General features: G+C 32.4%; 4 protein-coding genes and 1 non-coding gene across 5 annotated transcripts; 2 read left to right on the top strand and 3 right to left on the bottom strand.

Annotated features, from left to right (window-relative positions):
- Positions 1-871: 871 nt before the first annotated feature.
- On the top strand, positions 872-2,258 carry LOC122604763. The gene is made up of 3 exons (XM_043777631.1): positions 872-1,252; positions 1,343-1,695; positions 1,757-2,258. The coding sequence occupies exons 1-3, from the start codon at positions 872-874 to the stop codon at positions 2,256-2,258; spliced, it is 1,236 nt and encodes a 411-aa protein (XP_043633566.1).
- Positions 2,259-3,101: 843 nt separating this feature from the next.
- Positions 3,102-3,264, bottom strand: LOC122606387. Its single transcript, XR_006324898.1, has one exon. It is a non-coding gene; the product is annotated as a U1 spliceosomal RNA (small nuclear RNA).
- Positions 3,265-7,684: 4,420 nt separating this feature from the next.
- On the bottom strand, positions 7,685-10,069 carry LOC122603956 (glycosyltransferase family 92 protein RCOM_0530710). Its single transcript, XM_043776824.1, has 2 exons — positions 9,759-10,069; positions 7,685-9,395 (listed from the first exon to the last, which is right to left on the bottom strand). The coding sequence occupies exons 1-2, from the start codon at positions 9,871-9,873 to the stop codon at positions 7,870-7,872; spliced, it is 1,641 nt and encodes a 546-aa protein (XP_043632759.1). The 5' UTR covers positions 9,874-10,069; the 3' UTR covers positions 7,685-7,869.
- A 4,260-nt stretch (positions 10,070-14,329) lies between these two features.
- Positions 14,330-14,869, bottom strand: LOC122605035 (protein NOI4). The gene is made up of 3 exons (XM_043777904.1): positions 14,828-14,869; positions 14,496-14,696; positions 14,330-14,414 (listed from the first exon to the last, which is right to left on the bottom strand). Exons 1-3 carry the CDS (start codon positions 14,834-14,836, stop codon positions 14,394-14,396), a joined length of 231 nt encoding a protein of 76 aa, XP_043633839.1. The 5' UTR covers positions 14,837-14,869; the 3' UTR covers positions 14,330-14,393.
- Positions 14,870-16,230: 1,361 nt separating this feature from the next.
- Positions 16,231-16,885, top strand: LOC122605034. The gene has a single exon (XM_043777903.1). It carries the CDS (start codon positions 16,269-16,271, stop codon positions 16,731-16,733), a length of 465 nt encoding a protein of 154 aa, XP_043633838.1. The 5' UTR covers positions 16,231-16,268; the 3' UTR covers positions 16,734-16,885.
- Positions 16,886-21,498: the final 4,613 nt, after the last annotated feature.

The following is a 21,498-nucleotide window of genomic DNA, read 5'->3' as shown; positions in this document are numbered from 1 at the left end:
TAGTACGATTTAGTCAATGTGATACCTCACTATTAGTAGACATTCTCCATTACCTGTATATTCGCATTAGTTTAATCTTAGACATTCTCCATTACCTGTATATTCGCATTAGTTTAATCTTATGAATCTTCTATTTTTGGATTATTTGATACTAGAAATCCATTGGCACTAAATATAGTGAAAAATCAGATGAATAAAAAAATTGCTTCAATGACCCTAGAACTGACATCGCACTGTCTAGTTTATCACGTCGCACCCCGTTTTATCGGGATTTTTATCATGTTACGTCTTGTTTTGTTTTGGTTTATATATTTATTATGAAGAAGTAATATTCGTATCACAACAAATAATTAATCTACCACATATAAGTATTACTGACTTATACTGTGTGCTATAAAACTTGTACATTGTGATAAGTTAATTAAAAATAGTGGTACTATTATCATTTTTCTTTAAAAAAAGGTAAACGATTAGGAACCCCTTAGTCCCATAGAGTAAATGTTCTTCTCAAGCTAGCAATCCTGCAATGATGCCTGGCGGTGAGACCCCAGAAACCTTGGTTGGTTGAATATGTTTTTGCTCACTCATCCTACCCCCCAGTCGTTCCCCCACGCACGAGTGTTTAACTTGTTTTTTTTTTCTTTTTTTTTAAAAGGTAACGGTAAGTTTTTTAAAGTTTCATTGTTGACACATTTGGCCCCTTAACGGCTAGAAACTTCAAAATTAAAGTTTCAGCTTTGGCAGTTTTGGTCCCAAAACGGTTACTTTCCTTTCTAAGGCTTTATATACTACCATTTCACTATTATTCACACATATCTCTCCCATATTCACTTTACACTTACACATAAACATTTTATTCACTAAAATCATTATGTCATTCCAAATTCCTTCATGTTTGAACACTTTTATGAGACCCGAGTTGTTTAAAGAAGATTCCGATGATGAGGAGTTTATGGGGATCATGTCGGATTGTGTTGAGTTGCTTGAGGAAGGTGAAACGTCTGAACGACCACGTATACCACGTACCCTCATAAGAAGAGATTGGGAAAGCGCCAACGAGCAACTAATGGCGGATTATGTTGTTGAAGATGCAAAGTACCCGCTTTGGTATTTTAGGCGCCGATTTCGAATGTCGAGACCGTTGTTCATGCGCATAGTTAATGATATAATGTTGTATCCGTCTCGAAATCCAGGTCCTGTGCCTGAGCATTTTAGAAGATTGCAAGACAAGCTTGTTGATGGGCAACAACGGGTGGGTTTTAGTACAATACAAAAGTGTGTGTTTGCCATACATCAATTGGCATATGGATACAACCCTAATGCACTTGACGACTATCTTTAGATTGGAGAGGAAACGAGTAGAGTATTCCTAGACGACTATTGCAAATGTGTGTTTCTGCTATACAAAGAGGAGTACTTGCGCAGACCAACACCAGAGGATATAGATCGATTGTATGATAAACACAAAGAGCTTCATGGTTTCCCGGGGATGCTTGGGAACATCGATTGTATGCATTGGCCTCGGAGAAATTGTCCTAAGGGATGGCAAGGGCAATACACGCGTAGTGATCACGACCATCCAACAATCATGCTTGAAGCAGTTGTCTCATACGATTTATGGATTTGGCATGCGTATTTTGGTACAGCGGAATCCAACAATGACATAAATGTGCTAAATAATTCCCCTTTGTTTAGGTACTTCTTCTTTGTCTTTAAAAACATTGTGTGTGTGTGTGTTAATCTTTGTTGTACTTAGGGAAATCATCAAGGAGCGTGTTCCAAGTTCTTCGTTTACGGTTAACGGAACACATTACAGAAAAGGGTACTACCTCGCAGACGGTATCTACCCAGAGTGGTTAATGTTTGTTAAGTCGTACTCATGCCCGCAAGATGACAAGAAGAAAAAGTTCAAACAATATCAAGAAAGTGCGAGAAAGGATGTCGAACGTGCATTTGGATCTCATCAAAATCAATGGCATATTCTAACCCAACCGGCTAGAGCTAGAAGCGTTAACCGGATTTGTCGAACCATGTACGCATGTGTTATATTGCACAACATGGTAGTTGAAGACTCGGGACACGCCATAAGCACACTCGAGGAAGACGGTTTAATCCAACCACCTATTTTTGGTCAACGTACTTTCGAGGAGAGGATGACAGTTCACGAGCATACCAACAGGGAGCTTCGTGACCGACATGTGCATCACGCCCTTCGTCACGATCTTACGGATCATATATGGCGTCTTCCTTCGTCATGAATTTATGTTATATATTTTTTAAGTATTTCAGATTGTTGTTTTTTGTTTTGTAAGTATTTTGGATTTTTTGTTTTGTAAGTATTTTGGATTTTTTGTTTTTTTTTTTTTTTTTTTTTTAATTTTAGTGTCTTTTCGATTTTATTTAGGAATGTTGTTATTTTATATTTTAATTTTAATGAATGGTGTGTTTGATTTTAGTGTTTTATTTAGTTGTTATTAAATTATGTAGAATTAAATAAAATGTGAGGCCAAGACTAGTCATGGTATAAGGTTGGATTTAAAGGGATTAGTCGTTGAATGGTTTTTACTGTTGTGGCGCTGATTAAGACTAATTCTCCTGAAGATGATTCCTTATATAAGGTTGCCCCTAAGTACAAGTGAGATGGGTTGATGTGATTAATTTCATCTATGTGACATCCCATATATGTTACCCAGAAAACTAGTAAAACAATGAAATTCCAGCACTATAAATTATATATGAAGGCAGCAAATTTTAGCTGTGAGGTAAACCGGTAATTACTATTAAGAGCTATCAATTAGGGGCTTACACATATGTAGCTTGTGTTTTTTTTTTTAATACTTTTTTCCCCTCAATATTCTTCCTTTTTATTTCTTCTAATAATATTTAAAGGTAGTTCAATTATCATGGGCATCAACATATAAATCCCTTTTAGCTATAAGATTATCTTATAACTACATTTGTCATCTTGTTTATATAACAACTGTTTGTTGCATCCATCGACTAAGTTTTAACATATAATTAAGTTTAGAAAACCTTTATATACAAGTAGATTTAAAAGTATTCATTAATCACCTAACAAAAAAATTTAAAACTATATAATTGCGGGGGCTGCGCGAACGCAAGCCCCCTCTTCCACAAATTATGACGTAGGCTCGACCACTTGGGCCGACCTTAGGTAGGCACCCCTCCGTAAAGTGCAATGGAGGTCACAAACCTAGGCCATGAACCTTCTTGATCATTCATCGACCCCGTCCAGGTAAGTGCTTTTCTCAATGGCCTCTCTCAATTTTTATACTTCACCACTTCCCCTTTGGCTTTTATCTTCCCATCGATGTGGGATCGATGTTCCCTCAAATTTCTTATTCTACTTTCTTTTTTCTTTTCCCTGCCTTAACATTAGCATAAGTATCTTCTTATCTTGTAGACATAGAATTGAGTATCATTTGATATTCGATGCTACAAGCGGAAATTAAAATGGTCCCTCTAGATTGTAAAATTAAGTATGATCTTGTAAAATTAACAATTAAGTATAGATATTCAACTTTTAGAATTTGAAATCTGATTTCTGAAACGGTTAACAATTTATGTTTCAAAGCAGGCTTTAGTCTAGTTAAACAAACATATGTGTAGATAATTTGCAGCTGCAATTAAATCATCAATCTTTCACCTTCAATCACGACCATACATCAAGAATCCATGTGGAAATTTCCAAGCACTAAGCAATTCGAGTCACTTGAGTTGTATTCTTATATGAATATCATAATTTACTAAAGTCTATATCATTACTACATACTCAATGTGAGAGCAGAAAGCAGCGACGTTGCTGTTGTTCCGATTATTACCCAAAAATGTAATGTACACATTGGAACAAAAGTTTTTATTTTTATTTCTATTATAGACATATTTAAAAAGAAAACACTAGATTTTACAGTAAGTTAATGTAAAAATTTAGTGAATACCCAGGAGCTAAAATGTGCATATACCTACCAATTAAGGTATTTTGAGACGGAAGTTCCAAATGATATAAAACCAATGGCACATTGCCTTTTTTGCAACGTGGGTTCCACTAATTCGTGATATATTTGTGATAAAACTCAGAACTCTCGACACCCCCTAAATAATTCATTTCTATAAATGTAGTAAGTGAGATATGAACCTTGCTGGATTCTCCGGGGTCAAAGACCTTACCAAATACCAAATACCAATGGACCACCAACCCATTGGCGACCATTCCGAGTGTGTTCGTAATTAGGTATTTGATGATATCATACATTAGAGGTACGTAAAAGTATTGACTCAATTACTCAAATGGCTGAGTAGTAATTTACCCTTAATGTGTCAAGGGAGTAGGGCAGATAATCTTGGCCGATGAACAATGCGTGAAATGAGTCAAACTGCTCGATCCAAGGTATTTTCCAGAGCTTGCACTCGAAATATATAACCCCTTCCTTTTACCCATTTAAATTGTTGTCTTGGTATTATATTTTTGGTACATGAGTTTCGGTAAGCATAAGGGTGGGGGGAGAGCTTGCCCACTCCTCCCCTTCCCTCCCCGATTTTTCTTCTCCTCCCCTCCCCTAATGCTAGGAGCACCTCGCCACCCCTCCCCTCCCCATCCTTTTCTATTTAATTTACTTTGTATTTCAAAAACTAATATTTCTTTTTTTTTTAAAATTACTTTAATATAAAACTAATATTTCTTTTTATAACTGTAATTAAATTTTCTGTAATTAATTTTATAAACCAATCAAAATATTAATAATATAAATAATAACAATAATTTAATGTATAGAAAACAAAAAAAAACACACTTTGGACCATTCTAGTAAATAGCTAAAAGTTTCAGGGTTGAAATTGAAAATATATGTTTGTCTCTTTGACTTTGTCTTCTCCAAACTCCAAAGCCTGCAACTTAATATATATATATATATATATATCGATCCTGGTTTTAGTAAAAAAAAAGAAAAAAAACATTGGAAAAGCAGTCAACGGTCACAAGAAGCGGCAGCAAAACCGGCAAACTGTGCCCAGACTCCTCCCCACCCAAAGGGTACCGAGGGGTCGGCGCGGTGTGTCATCCGGTACCGGTCCGGTGCCCCCTCCACTCCGTCCACCCTAATAATCCTCTATGGTTAAGAAGTCATCTTCGATTGCCACTACAACGTGGTTGTAATAAGTGTTTTCATCCAATCAAAATCATCCGTTCTGTTACCGATTATGAAAGGTTTACTATATGTAACAAAACCCGACAACATCTGTTTTATAGGACACTTGCGATGACTTGTTCATATTGAGACTATGAGCTGACTTGTTTCAATTCCCGTAGTCAAAAATGTTAAGGCAAACTTAACTCTTTTGCACAACCATTGCTCGCCCGACTCTTTACATTTAGAAAAGACTAGACGGATGTCCGCACGATGCGGCGGTGACGGTGGTAGCGACGAAGGTGTGGAGACGGCGGCAGTGGTGGCGGAGATGTGTGGCGGCGGTGGTGGTAATTAATGGCGTTGTGGTGAATGTAAATTAATTGATGTAAGAGGGGTTAAAATGATTATTTAAGGGTTGAATGATCTATGTTGTAATTTATTTAATTAATGATATTATAGGTGAATAGATGAAGATATTTAATAAAGAAGAGGGGTAATATGGTCATTTCAAAGTTTTAATTATTTAAAAAGAGAAAGGTAGTTTACTTTATTGAGTAGTATAGATAATGGCCTATACATAAAATTTCTTTATCATACAAAATCTATAATATAATTAAAAGAGGAGGCTGAGTATACTTGACACTTCTGATCCCTCTCCTTTAGCCTAATTTTTTCTCATATTTAATCATCTATTTTTTAATTTTTTTTTAATTAAAACTTTGTTAGGCCGATCTATTAATTGAAAAAAAAAATAGAAAGCAAATCTCTACGATTATTTTCCAAAAAAAAAAGTTCGACTACAAAAAAGGTTTTTTAAAATATATTTTTGTTTATGTTTAATCATTTTTATTTGTCATTGAATTCTTGTGTTATTATTATTATTCATCTCTTTTAATTTAATTTGTTGTATATTATAGGTTCATTATCGCTTCTTTTTCGACTACAAAAATAAGACCACGTTAGTTCATCTTGAAGATCTTAACCTAACACATGTTAACCAGCATCCACGACTCCGTGTTGTGAATGTATGGACTGTTTCGGATTAAAACTACCTGAAGAATCTCAAAACATTCAAAATGGTCTTTGTTGATGAATTGATATGCATTTTTATAATTTTTTAAAAAGTTTCTACTATATCTACATATCTGTTTTTGAGCTTTTTTCTAAACATGTTGTATATTTGTTTTTGAGCTTCATTTCTTTCTTTGGATAAACATATAAATATATAACCTGAGAAAAAGGTAAGAATTCGTATCTTCATCATCTGACATCTTTCCTTCTTTCTTCATACTGCAAGTTTTTTATTTAACTAATTATTACAAATTAATAAACAAAAGTAACGAATTGGCCAATAAAAAAGAAGTTGAAAAAAAAGGGTTAACTGGAATCGATATTGATATGGAGTTAATCTTCATATGTTTCGTTCTTTGTCCAGGCAGCTAATTCTTTCTTGAAGGTTTATCTATTTGAATTTTATTTACTTTTTATTTAACACGAGACAAAGTACCCGCGCGTTGCGGCGGTCAGATGGTGGGGGTGATAGGTCATAGACTGTGATAGGTCATTGGAGGTGATAGGTCATAGGGTGTGATAGCCAAATGCCTTAGTCATACGTGTTTCGCCCTCGGATTTAAAAATTCGTCGAAAGTATATCGAATGACATCTCTAATGAAGGATCATGAAATTTTAAGAACACCCATATAATTTATATAGTTTATCGATGTATGGTTTTTGAGATAAAAGATTTTGAATGAATAAAGGAATAAAATGATTTATGGATGTGAGAAAAAAATAAGAAGTCAAGATTTGAGAAGAGAGAAAAGAATGAGTAATTGAGAAAAAAAATGACTAGTAGTATATATGCGCCACATAGATATGATATATATAACGATGCATTATAATTTTTTCTAATGGAGAAAAAGTTTATGTAAAAAAATTCCCTAAAGTTAGAAATAACTTCAGGGATAAAGTTTAATCAATCTTGATCTTTGGATCAAAATCAATGGTCAAGATCGATCTTAAACTTTATCCCTAAAGTTAAAAAAACTTTAAGGAATCCCCATTCAAAAACTTTCTTTTTAGAAATGATGCCATCATATCAAAAACACATCATTGGTGTATCGATGACTTATTTTATACGAAAATTTTAATATACAATTTATAGATGATCATTCAATTGCATTTCCTTCCTTCAATTAATATATGTTTGTAACTTTGTACCATTGGTTTGACATCCATTCTGGTGGTTTTAATGTTTTGTTCTAAAACTTAGGCATATTAAAGGTTCAGAAAAGGTAAAAGAGTGGAAAGAAAGCAACACTACCATGTGATTTACATTCTGTTGGTTTTATCTTATGGTATGTCACCCCTAAATTCAGTAAAATAAACAATGCCACAAGCCACAAAAGTTGCCAAAGATGCTCAATAATTTTGAATACATTATCCGATTAGGACAGACATCTGACCTATTAACATATACATCCATATACCTTAAACTCTGTCAAAGATGCTCCACATGTTTTGTAAACTATGCATATAAAGTGGAGTACAGGTTCTTATTTCTCACCTTTTGCTACTCAAATTATCCATAAACAAAACATGGTATACGCTATATATATACGCATTTGATGATTATAATATACCACAGTATCATTTATACATTGAGTTTTGAATCTTTTGATCAAATTATCTAATGCCTCCATCAATATTAAGCATAAAATGTTCACAAAACTATCTCTTCTTGTTGCCATGGTAGTATACCCGCATATGGGTCATTAAACGTCTTTACGACCCAATCCTTTAAACCTGTATCATTGATCTCACAAAACCGACTTGACCAGTCATCTGGTTCAACGGGTCGGGTTCCCAAACCAGGGGCCCGATCCTTAGAGCCAACATTTTCCTTTTGTTGCCAATCAGTAACATAAGTGGCTACTCTCCTGTAGAATTTCTCCTTGAACACTTCCCATACTTGAAACTTATAGTGATTAATCACCATCGAATTTCTGTCCACATTCACATGCTTGAACCCGTCTTTTAAATTAAAATGATGCACCATGTTGATCAATGTCGGGTTCAGTTTCTCCGGTTGGACTATACTCTTGTGTCTCTCGGGAAGGCCCAACCGACAAGTATATCCCACTGTCACTCCTTCTGGAGGGACTTTTTTCAGACCCGATGGTCCAAAGTTATGACACAATATTCTTAACTCTGCAACCTCAGCCCTACTAGTTAGATTGCTAATCACATTTCCCAGCTGTACCCCAGACGGCAAATACAAAAACTCATCCACATCAATAAACCCAACCCATTCACAAAAATCCCTAGCCCGTAACGCACAATGTGCAAACCCAGCTTCTTGAGTCTTAATCCAAGGCCACACATGTCTATTAATCTTGTAACCTCGATCAACTAACCAATCAATCGCGTCTTCAATATCATCATCACTATTATTATCATATATAAACCAACGCCCAACCCCGATTCTTCCATGATAAATAACCCACTCGCGTAAAAACCTCGCTTGGTTTCTTAACATAGTACATACACACATCTGATCACGAATCAAACCACCTCCGGCCCAAAACTCGGGCCGGGCTATTGACCCCAAAACCCCCTTCCCTCTGACCTTCACCGAAACTTTCACACTTCCAACCTCCCCTCTTTGTGGGCCATTTAAAATATTCAAAGGTGTTCTACACCGTACAATCTCTTGAGCTATAGATACAACTTGTGATGTCACCATCAATTCCTTATTACTTAAATCTGAACCGTACACGCACTCATATCTAGAAGCATTTTCAGCCTTTCCTGACCGTAGATTCAATCCTTTAACAAACACAACAGTCGTATTCTCATTCTCTCTATCAATCACAGCTTCATATGCTAACGATTTCCAGTCATGTGTAGGTCCCACAGTTAGATTTTTATATCCATTTACTAAACTAACTAATAGCGTCACGCCACGTGGCGGAACCTCACACCCAACTATTTGGTGATCCTTATACTTACCGTTGACCGATAACGGAAAAGTCTTCCGGTGAGACGTGTTTGGATATGAATATAAACAGGTGATTTCGTTTTTTGTTAACAGAGGACTTAACCGAGGGTATTTTAGTAATATTAATACCTGGTCTGGAAAGGATACCGTTTCGGCCACGTGTATATCACGCGCCGCTGGTAAATCAGTTGATATAAACTCTGCCGGTGATGCTCTCCATGATGATACCAAGTACGGATGATACCTTTCTGTTTCAAAAAAAAAAAAAAAAATTAAAAATTAAAATAAATTAATAATTCACTAGTGTATATACAAATACATATACATGCATATATATATATATATTCAGAAATTAATAAATTGGAGCTTCAAAATTAGTAAATTAGCTGGCTCATAAATGTTTAGTATATCTCATTCAATACTCATTATACATACACCCACATATATATAACATGATCAGGATTAATGAGAAATTAAATATATATACATATAAAAAGAAGCTGAATTACTAATTTTGTACGTTTAGTTTGTGAACATATGCTAAAAATATGTATGGATATAGATATAAAAAGTGATATGTAATTAAGGAAGGAAAGAGGATATGATGATACCGGTGAAGAGGAGACGGAAAGTTGGAAAGGAGAGGCAGAAGAAGAAGAAGAAGAGGAAAGCTAAGGCTAAGCGAGAGATGAGAAGAATAGGGCCACGTTTCCGCCGATCTTTCATTATTCTTACTGTTTTATTATTTAAATTAATTAATATTTTGGAAACGAATGATTTAATTTTTAGTTTGAGATATTGATGAAGATGATGATGATGAGTTTAGGCATGAGTATTGATATCATAGATAGATAGAGGTTTTAACGAGCAGATTATTATAATAGTATTACTCGTATCAGTTTAGTGTGTTTTTTTTATGACCAGAAAAAAGAAAAGAGGTGGGTTTAGTGTTTGAGAATGTGCGTTGAAAAGTAAAAGGTTGGGTTCAACAAAATGGTTTTGAGAGCGAAACGACTTTATATACGACTAGTTTTATACCAGTACTATTTTCGGCCCACTATATATAGTTGTGTGCTTGTATAACCCGATGTCATGACTCATGACGGCTTTCAAAATAACTTTCTTCAATGCCTTTTATCAATTGTATCATGTTAATGTTACATTAGCATTAGCATTTTTAAAGTGATGTATGTATAAATTGGATTATAGAAAAATTTGAATACGTTTCGTATATGATTGGTGAGTATGAAATAAACTTTTGTTATAGTAAATCGATGATTGAAATTAAATTATAATTAACAGTAATGATAAATATAATATATGTTTAGTTAAAATTTTGGATTTACTTTAAATTTTTAGAACCACATGAAAAACGGAACTTGTAAGCATAATGGATAATGACAAATAGCCTTGTGATTTCGGATCGTAAACTCAAAATTTTGAAATATTCATGTTAATAACTTATTATAACTTATGCAAGTAATAGGAGTTAAAGAATTCAAAAAGAAAAAAAAAACACAATTTATTAATGAGAAAACGATCAATCAAATAAGATTATAATGTCTTTTGTATTAATAAGCCAAAAATTAAAGTTTAATTATAAGTATAACAAGAAAATTGAATTTATATATAACTAAAAAAAAAACTCATTTAACAAAATAAAAAATTAAAAAGACATGTGTTGATCAAGGATTACGTCATGTATCGTTTCAAGAACATGTCAATCCTGTTTTAGTTTATTGGTAGATACATGGTTGTCGACTTGTAACTTTACTTAATTCGAAAATATGGTTTTTTAACTCTCGACTCGAAACGTGACTCGACTCGTAAGAGTTAGGACAATTTTATATAGTACATAATATTGTATAATTATATATATATATGATATTTTTTGAAACAAAATATAAGTTGATTAACTTAATTCATTTACAAAATGATTACATATTCCATAATTTTGAGTCATAAACATACAGTTAATCTCCAAATTTGTATTAAAAGTATCAAAAAAATACATATATAGCACACAAAATAATGTAACTATATATAAATATACTCCGTAATATCTAATATATAACCATTGTATCAAACTCCAACAATCATAAATTTGTTACTTGTATTAACTCGATCCAAATTCACACAACGAATCGTAAGAGTCTAGACTCTTAACGAGATACCTAATAAATCGATTCGTTTTCGGTGTAAATCGACTTAACTCGTAAGAATCGACTCGTGATTAGTAAGAGTTTAACAAGTATCCATATACACACGTATCTAAGTTTGGACCCTACGAACTAGTTGCTAAACTCGTCGCTTTACTTATTATTTATATATAACATTTAAAGTCATCTTAGCTAAAGTATACTTTTAGGATTTTAGACTTTCACCACCAAACTTTTATAATTTCTATTTTTAATACAAACTTTGTTTATTTGTTTTTTAAAACCTTTATCAAACTTTTATAACTTCTATTTTTGACACAAACTTTCTTTATAGTTTTTCTATAGCTACAAGTAACTTGGATTGTTTAACATTTCTGTCACAAAACTTTTAACCTTTTTACGTTTAACACAAAAGTTTTGTTTTATTTAATTTTTAAACTTTTATTTTTTTTAATTTTGTCACGAAAGTTATATTCTTTTTACTTTTTATCACATAAATTTACTAAAGTTTTTGCCACTTCACTTTCGTTTCTTTTATTTTTCGCACGAAAGTTTCGTTTTATTTACTTTTTATACTTTTATTAGTCTAACTTTTGCCAAGAAAGTTTTATTATCTTACTTTTCACCACATAACTTTTGTTAACAATTTTTACTACATAACTTTTGGTTTTTTTCCTTTTGTCACAAAAGCTTCATTTTATTTAGTTTTTGTACATAACTTTGAGTTTTCGCACATAACTTACAATTTTTTTTAACTTTTCACACGAAAGTTTTTGTTTTTGTTACTTTTTATAATTTTTCTTTTCTACTTTCGACACGAAAGTTTCATTTTTATTACTTTTTACCACATAACTTTTGTTAACAAAGTTTCATTTTCTTAACTTATTACCACAAAGCTTTACGTTTTTCAAGTTCAGCCATCAAAGAAACAAATAATATTAGTTGCCAATAACCGAATAATCACAGACCAATAGAAGAATATAACACTATGAAACGTTGTTTCTATTATAACAAAAAACTTAGCCTTTTAATAGTATTTTGCACTACTTTTTATTGTTCGTTGTATACGTTTTAGCCTTGGTACGCTTTTGTGATATATTTATCGTTATGCATGTATTACGACTTCATATAGTTAAAAATTTTACGTATTGCTATGTGTCTCGGGTAACCCGGAAAAAAAAACTACCTACTTAACTAAATGATGTCAAACTGACAAATCAATTGAAAAACCACTAATAACAGTACACCAAACACTACCGAACAGCCCATTGGCACTGGTCTTGCACTCTTGCAACTTGTTCTAAACGACTTATTTTATTTTCAAGATAATCATAATTGAATAGCCGATTTAGTCAATTAGTCATAAGTGACTGAAATAGTTTGATTTATAAGTTAAGTTTGAAAATGGATTCTACATTAATTGGGTTCGATAAGAAAGCAACTTAATTAGTTCATTGGTTCATTAGGAATTATCCAGAAACAATATCTGTTTAGTACTTTGGTAAGTCAAAAAAGATGTTGTATAAAGTATACTTGTATTTCATTTTATTTAAAAGGACAAAAGGGAAATACAAAAGAACGAGCTAGCTAACGAATAAATTGGGCGCCGTTCACCGAATGTATATATATATTTTAAAAAAAAAAAAAAAAAGACTAGATTTTGTCCCATAAACGTTTTAAGTATTCTTGTAGGGTCGTAGCTAGGATTGGTCTAAACTTTGGAGGTATTTTACAGATATTAAAAAGCGTTAATTTATATCTATACTTTCTAATGAAGCAATCCCCCGTCAATTATTTATGTCTTTGAAATATCATATTTATCCTTGGACATTTTTTATTTCCATAATACCATCTCCACCCTAAAATCAGGCACGCTCCAACCACTGTCCCTCTTTTGTAACCCGCAATTTTGTTAACGTTGATATGAAAAATACTACCATCAACCGCTGTCACTTCCGCCCATCGTCACAGTATACCATCGCTACATTATGCGGGTATCCATCTAGTTAAATTAAATATATACTATAATTAAGCTTAAATTCAATGGTGGCCGTTGAAAGTTAAGTGTAGAGTTAATTTAGTTTTCAAACCTTTCAACTCGAATTTTCTTAAGTATGAATCTAATATATATTTGGTATAAAATATAGAGACCTTTTAATTTTTGAGGTCCCATATGATTACAAAAATCGTAGATCGACTTTCATAAATGGCTCTGTATTCTTGTGTGTAAAATAAGGATGCGTTTGTTCAATGAAAATTTTAGAAATGAATGAAATCTATGAAAAACCACTTAGAATCCGTTTGGTTTTTAGAATGTCTTTGAAAATTTTGAAATTTATGTTTACGGTTTGATTGGTTCACCTAATTAAAATGGAAAATTGAACCAAAAAGATTGGTTTTGAAAACGAAAATCGTTAATTCGATATTTGGTCTTTTTGGTTTTTGATTTGATTTTAGTATCTTTTTTTGGTCTAGTATTTACTTTTACCTAGCTCCTAGAAGTGTAAACATTATATTGCATTCATTTATTTTGATCACCAGCTTCAAGTATAGAAAAACACCCTCTAATAGTAATGGTTGCATTGCGCAAATTAAAATGAAGTCAACTTCAATATCTAGTAGTGACAAACAATGTAAACAACTCGTCGCTTATCGTTTGGGTGATGATCCATATATTATGGTACGTACGTTTTTTTAACCATACACCAACTAGTAACTTGAAAGTGTTGTACAATGAAATAAAATTGTGAAACATGTTAAGTGATGTACGATTAAAAAATTTAACCGTGGGTTTTACTTTAGTCGTACAAATTATATCTAGACGTAAAGATATAATGACTAAGAAAATAAATGTCTGATCGAAAAATCTAACTAAGTTAACCCTATAACTCACTAATCAAACGAGACATATTCTTGCATCTCTTGGATACACACAAGAGATGGTAAAATTAGCTAATTAACGTACATACCCCAACCTTGGTGTTATGATCACCATTAACGAACTAGCATCATCTTCAAAGCTCTAACGAATCCATCAAGAACTATATACCATAATTTTGTTGACAATGCCGTGCACTTTAATAACTTTCAAAAACAACAAAATCTATTCTGCAACAATGTAAAGAAAAAAAATATATTAACAACATACACAGGATATGAAAAAGGTAATTAAGGTTCAACATTCTTTACCGTTGGCTCCATTTCGTGCTTATTAGGAGGTGGTGCTGGTGGAGGAGAGGGGCCTTTGTTGTTAATCCGTTGTGGTGCACTTGCAACGGTTCCATTGGTTTTCTTTTCATCGCGTGCTTTTGCAAATATTACTGTGAATCCATCTGCGGATGAGGGATTTTTTACATCCCATTCGCCGAATTTAGGCAATGGCTGAGGTTTCTACATTTGAAAAATGTCCAATATTTAAAATAATCAGATTTTGATTTATAAACTAATAAGGGTGACCATATAAACTTTTGATTGATTCCATTCATAAGAAAATCAAAGAAAGAAATAAAAGAGCAACTTACATTCGTCATAAAGATGTTATCGGAATGAATTGAAATGGATAGGAAATATATTGCCAACGTTAATTTTCCCATCAAAGCTAGGTTGGATTTCATTTGGTTTTGTTCAAGACCATTATTGATGAGGTCCTTTATAATTGGTTTTATGTTTTTTTTTTTAAACAGAGCCAGACTCATAAATCTTGTAGGTCAAAAGGAAATTGATCGAATGATTAGTCTGAAATGGTGTTGGATCGAGAAGACATTTTGTAACAACGACAAATTTATCTATAGTTTCTTTGATATTTGTAATTAAAAATTTTAGTTAAGGTTATTATGGTAATTTAGTTAATAACTTGTAATCTTACTATATACTACAAACATGCGTACAGAATTAAGAGATAGATTATGAAAGAGAGTTTATTGACATGTTATGTTTTGACTGTTTTAGAATAATTAATCATTTTTTTTATAAAGAATCTAAATTATTAATTTTTTATTATTATAAATATAACATTCTTCAAAACAAAGTTTAAAGTTTTTTAGCATATTTATAGTATTAAATAAGTATGAAACGTATTTATAAAATGAATACTTTAAAGTGTTCATATATTAATAGTTATTTTAATCTGGTGTTACAGATTAAAATGGGGTTATACCCATTTTAATATAATAAAATAAGAATATTTTGTAACCAGCTTTACATGCTGGAAGTCTCGAATTTAAGACATAAAAAAAACATTTCAATAACTTTCACAAATAAAGTCCTCTAATGAAGCAAGTTTGAGTTCTGCAGAGTGGACAAAGTTTTATCCAATTAAATGTCGTGTCTTCGAACGGTTTAGTTGGGGCCTCCCATTAGGTATTGAGGGTGAGCGAGCTCTCTAGCGCGAACCTGATTAAGACAACGTAAGCCAAATTCCCTTGTGAGCAAATGATTCATATCTTTTTAAAAAAAATTGAATGGAAGATCAAGGATCGAATCTCAATTTCCCATAGTCTCGCGTATTTACTTCTTCAGACACGTGCGAGCCGTGTTATCGCACCCTTGGTCTCCAGGGGTGTTTTCGGGTTCTAACCGCTAGCATACTGCCCTCATGGATGTTACCGCTCGGGTTCGAATCACTAACAAACTAACATACCGTTTTGAAAAAAAAAAAATTAAGAATAAAAAAATACAGGATAATTGTTTCTATATTTTTACCATTGTAAATAAATATAGTTACATAGGAGTTTTTACTATGAAAAACGTAAAAAAGATGAGTAAGCAATGTACAACTTTTGGAAACAGAGTAGAAAGTTATCCACTTGTAGATCACGCAAAGTTGACCAAACAACCTACCTACTTGTTCCCCAAGTAAAAGACTCTTATTTTTCCCTTATAATTATAGTTATTGTTGTATAAATATATCAGAATGTTTCTAGCTACATCGTAACAAATCAGTCCTCATCAACAAACATACCAATGAAGAGAGAGGGTCGACAACACGGCGTGGTTCGGAGCTACCCGACCCTCCCGCCGGATCCCTTATCGCCCTATGATCAACAAAGTAGACGGCATGTGAAAACCATTGATTCGGCCTTAGTGAAGGGGGTATTCACCAAAGTGTCAAGGAAGCCTACGAATCAGTCCAAGTTCACTGGAAAGTGCGGTAAGGCACAGTGCCTCGGTTGTCATATTCATCCGGCAACAAAGTCGAAAGACAAGACCAAAGGTACAATGAAGATGCGATCAATCGGGTCGGATCATGGACAGATCGGTTATCCTGTTGGTACTTCGGCCACCGGTGTACTTGCTGACTTAGCCGGCGGTATTGATGATTACATTGATGATATGGTATTTGAGGATTTTGTTAATGATCGTTATTATTCTGGCACGTTGGGGATATATAACGTACAATTAATAGAATTGAAACCAACAACTCAATAATGTATGAATTCAGGTTATATACTACTGTACAAAGGACGATGACAAAGTAACTTGCATTAAAAGGGATTGTTTAGGTACACTTTTACAGAACAAATAAGATGGAAATGAGCCCTTTCTAAACTATCTTATAATAATTATTAATTTCTCTCTCATAAAAGTGTTAGATGAAAATTTATCATTTTACTCTTTATAAATTAATTTATATCATTAATCCTTTATCTTCTAAATTATATCTACTATCACTTTACATCAATTACATTTACACAAATTACTTACAGAGTTGCACCCACCATGAACAACACCACCACGGCCACCGTCACCACCGCCAATCGTCGTCACCACCAAACCGCTGCCGCATCGCGCGAGTACAATGCTAGTATATGAAAAGAAAATGGAGAGAGTAGGTAAATATTAATGGTGTGTCTGTTACTTTGTTATTAATGGCCTTCGAAACAGTGGCGGGACCAAAATCAGAAGTGACCCGTAACACGATTTTTTTCCACTAGCCTTGTATCGACATAAAGTAACGATAACAACGCTAACGACTAAATTGTTACGAATTTTAGCATTTTTTTAACAGATTTTTGACTATTTTTAATGACTTTTAAGATTTTTGGCACTTTTACTTTATCATTTAGTTGTAAATATATATCTTTATAAGTTTTATTGATAAAAAAAATGTTTCAAAAGTTTAAAGTTTGTTACATGACTGGTATCTCATATTTATTTTACCCGTAGTACCAATAAAAATTACATAATTTTTCAAAAAATTTGAACTACGTGAATTTAATGGACCCGTAGCCCGGGCTACCCTATAAACAATGTAGTTCTGCCCCTGCTTCGAAAGGGGTAGTCTACTTATAGAAATGTTTATCGATCTCTTTCCTTTTTCTTTTTGAAAAATATAAATTATTTACGAATTTTGGGAAATTTAGTATATATTATCTTTTATGTGTCAGAAAAAATGTAGGTGAAGAAAGTGACCGGTTATAAATGGTCGTAGAGGATTTGCATTTCACCTTTTCCAACTTTCCCATCACTTATAGACTTACTCTCGATCAATCTTTTTATGCCACCTTAGTTATCCCTCACCAATCACTCGTACCATAATCCATTTTTTGTCGGCAAATGACAACCCATCACCCATCCACTACTCACACCACATTATACCTTATAATATTAATAATAAAAGATAGGGAAAGACAAAAAAAAATATATATATGTGCAAAAAGTTACCACGCATGCACCTTTGAAATGAGTGGTTCTAACACTCAAACCGGCACCACACGCATATTTTTTCGTTGACGGCGGTGTTCCGAACACCACACTAACGTCTCACTCTTAACCTTACAATGCCAACCGCTTTATGTAATATTAATATAATACAATTCATATGTTTTTAGTTATTATATCGTTGTAGATCATCCACAATCAAAATTTAAATATCCACTTAAAAAACACTCATAACTTCAAAAAACTGTATTAATTGGAAGTTACCTTTTGCAACAAGGACAGTTATATTGATTATTTATTTGATATTTGTAATTAAAACTTTTAGTTAGGCTAGTAATTTATATTTTTTATTCAATTCTAATGTAATTTTATATTATCACAAACAAGCATGGTACTCGCGCAATGCGGCGGCGGTGGTGGGGAAGACGGTTTAGTGGTGTCGATGATGGTTGGTGTAGCTTGATATAATTGTGATGGTGAAAATTTTTAAAAAATAAGAACTTAAAGTGTTAATTATTAAAATAAAGGTTTAAAGTGTACATTATAATTCATTAAGGGCAACATAAAAAGTTAAGGATAATTTTGGTAATGATGAGTAATTCAAAGATAAAATTACTTAAAATAAAGTTCATTTCTTTTAAAATCTTAAAATTATTTATGTGAACATTGAATTCTGTTCAAGAGACACAAGCCTCTAAACTAACTCTGCATTAAGATTAATAGTATATCTAATTTTATTATCATTGGTTAAATTATTTGTGATATTCAAGATTAAGCCTATCTTATCGGAAAGGTAAATCATGCATAAAGGCAATGGCATGGAAATCCTTTGTCAGTCTGATTATTCACGGGTTAGTTAGGGGGGCACGTGCAAAAAATGGGAACAACTCTCATAGTTTCACTTGAGACTTGAACAAAACGAGTCAAGTAGGAAATGCACAAGGTACTAATATCGTCTAAATTTTTAACAATCTTTGTCTCCACTCATTAAATCCCTCAAACTTTCAAGAAAATTCCACTTAATATAATCTTTAACGTTGTCAACAAACAACTATCTTTCTCGGTGCCACATCAGGAAAAAGAAGAAAAGCAAGTTAACAAAGTCAAGATTACCGACACGCCATCAATTTTGTCAATATACGTGTACAGGTAACCGTATATAGATGTGATCTATGGAGTAGAGGTTTAGAGCTTTTATAAGAACATTGAAGATATAATGGCTTTCAGGGCAAAGAGAAGTGGTTACTCAAAAGAAAATCATAACTAGCTAACTTGGTCTTCAGAATGCAATATTCACCACGGAAAAGTCAAAGATATATCCCTAATTAAGACTAGAAGATAAAAATTTGCAAAAAGAAATTTACCTCTGCTGCACCAAAGGAATAACCCTATGTACATATACTCATAGATGTCACCGGTTATATTTTTGCTATAATGTATGCGCAGTGTCGGCTCTGACTTATATATATCCACTGTATTGCGCGACCACAAGTGAGCAAACTTTCGGTGATCGTCTATGTGAATTATGATCACACCACCAACCTTGTCACAAGGTTGGTTGGATTTTATTTGGTTTTAATTTGTTCAAGATCATTGATGAGGTCGTTTATAATTGGTTTTATGGCTTTATTTTGTTTAATCGAGCCAAACTCATAAATCTTGTAGCTAGGTCAAAATGAAATTGAATGATTAGTGTGAAATGGTGTTGTGCGGGGAGATGGTTAAATATTTTTTTCAAGTTATAAAACTTGAGAATGAAGTCCTATCAAGGTTGCAGAAGTCGCTATGCGTTCCCAGGTCGGTCGACTAGTGAGTTGTGAGTAATCGGGTCAATGCGGTGAGTAATCGGGGGTCAAAGTGGTAAAGTCGGTGAGTACTCGGAATAATCGGCCGAATCAGGTTGACTCGGCACCCAACCTTGTAGCGAGTACCCAGAGAGTACTCGGTTCGACTCGGTGAGTTTTACAACAGTGAGTCTTATGATATTTAACTTTTCTTTTAAATGAAACCATAAGAGACATCTCATATAAAGATCGAAGAGTAAATTGCAAAGGTTGTTTTTCTATATATATTAGTGAAAATTAGGCCCATAAACTTCAATTATTAATTGGGAGAATTTTTTTTAAAATGCAAACTAAATTATTTTACATAAAGTTCCCACAATCATGTGTTAACTTACTTAATAAAGATTAATTTTTCTTAATTAAAAGTTTAAGGTTCGGCATAAACATATTCAAAAACGTTTGAATTAATTTAAAAGTAAGAATCTAAATAATGCAATCTCTAATCGTTAATTTTTTTTTTGAAAACTGTAGACTACTTAATTATAAAATTGGAAAAATAATAATCTTGGATCACACATCAAAGTTGATCTAAAAATACAGTATGTGTTTGGCTCAATTTAAAATAACTATCATGAATCTATTAATTAATAATTAAAATTTGAAAAAATTACCAGACTAATAATCCATTCCGTCTTTTATTCCTAGTGGTTAAAAAAAACAAAACAAAAATAAAAAGAGGATTGGTTTGTTTAAACAATCTTAATCTTAATCTTAATCTTAATATATACTATAAGACAGTTGAACTAATGACTAATTAACCAATCACATCGTTCGATTTCATCAAATTGACTTTTGATGATGTCATCATTTAGATAAACTACAAATTAAAAATCCTAATAATCTTTATCCAAATATATTATTATATTAATATTTATATTAATTTGTAGAAAAAGTCTCATTAATTTACATTTTTTTGTTTTCCATCAATAATTTACACTTTTTAGCCCTGAATACTTAATTTATATTTATTTTTAGCCATCAACTTGAGAGAATTTTTTAAAATTTACAATCATTTAATTAAATAAAAAAAATTTAACATATGTAATATTTTCTACAAAAAATTATTTGAAAATCTAATGACTTATTAACAAATATTAGAAGAGTCCTAATTGTTATCAAAGAATATAAAAACAATCTTAATTGTTATCATATTATCATAGAACAAGTGATTGAAAATAAACATATGCGTATTATGAACGCGCATCATGATTAAATACATATACTTGAATGTCAAGTTCGGGATCACAAATATGTTTATATTTTAGTTCTTAATTATTTTTTCTAATAATATCACATTATGAGTACATCTGTTTTAAAATATATTATAATGGAGAAATTATTATATAATGATATTGAGGAACCTATGATTATTGTAATACAGCTTGCAAAATATAACATTTAAAACCGTGTTTTTTTAAAATTGTAAGCTTTTATGACTTAAATGTATGAAGATATAATATTGTTAATATCGTAAATCCCATGTCCAGTGTTGGACACGGGTCTAAAATCTAGTAACAACAATAACAATAATAAAAATAAAAATAATAAATAATAAATATCTCCTCCGCTTATGTAAATCTCGGCCGTAAGAACACAAACGGAAACCATAACATCATTTTGTTGTTTTGTTTCGAACGAGAGCAAAGGCAGGTGATCCAACCAGTCCTTAGGGTTTGTTAGAGCTGATA

This window comes from Erigeron canadensis, chromosome 6, assembly GCF_010389155.1.
Source record: "Erigeron canadensis isolate Cc75 chromosome 6, C_canadensis_v1, whole genome shotgun sequence".
In the NCBI taxonomy this organism is placed as follows: Eukaryota; Viridiplantae; Streptophyta; class Magnoliopsida; order Asterales; family Asteraceae; genus Erigeron; species Erigeron canadensis.
The sequence above is the reverse complement of the archived record's forward strand: the minus strand, read 5'-3'. Positions and strand labels throughout refer to the sequence as shown.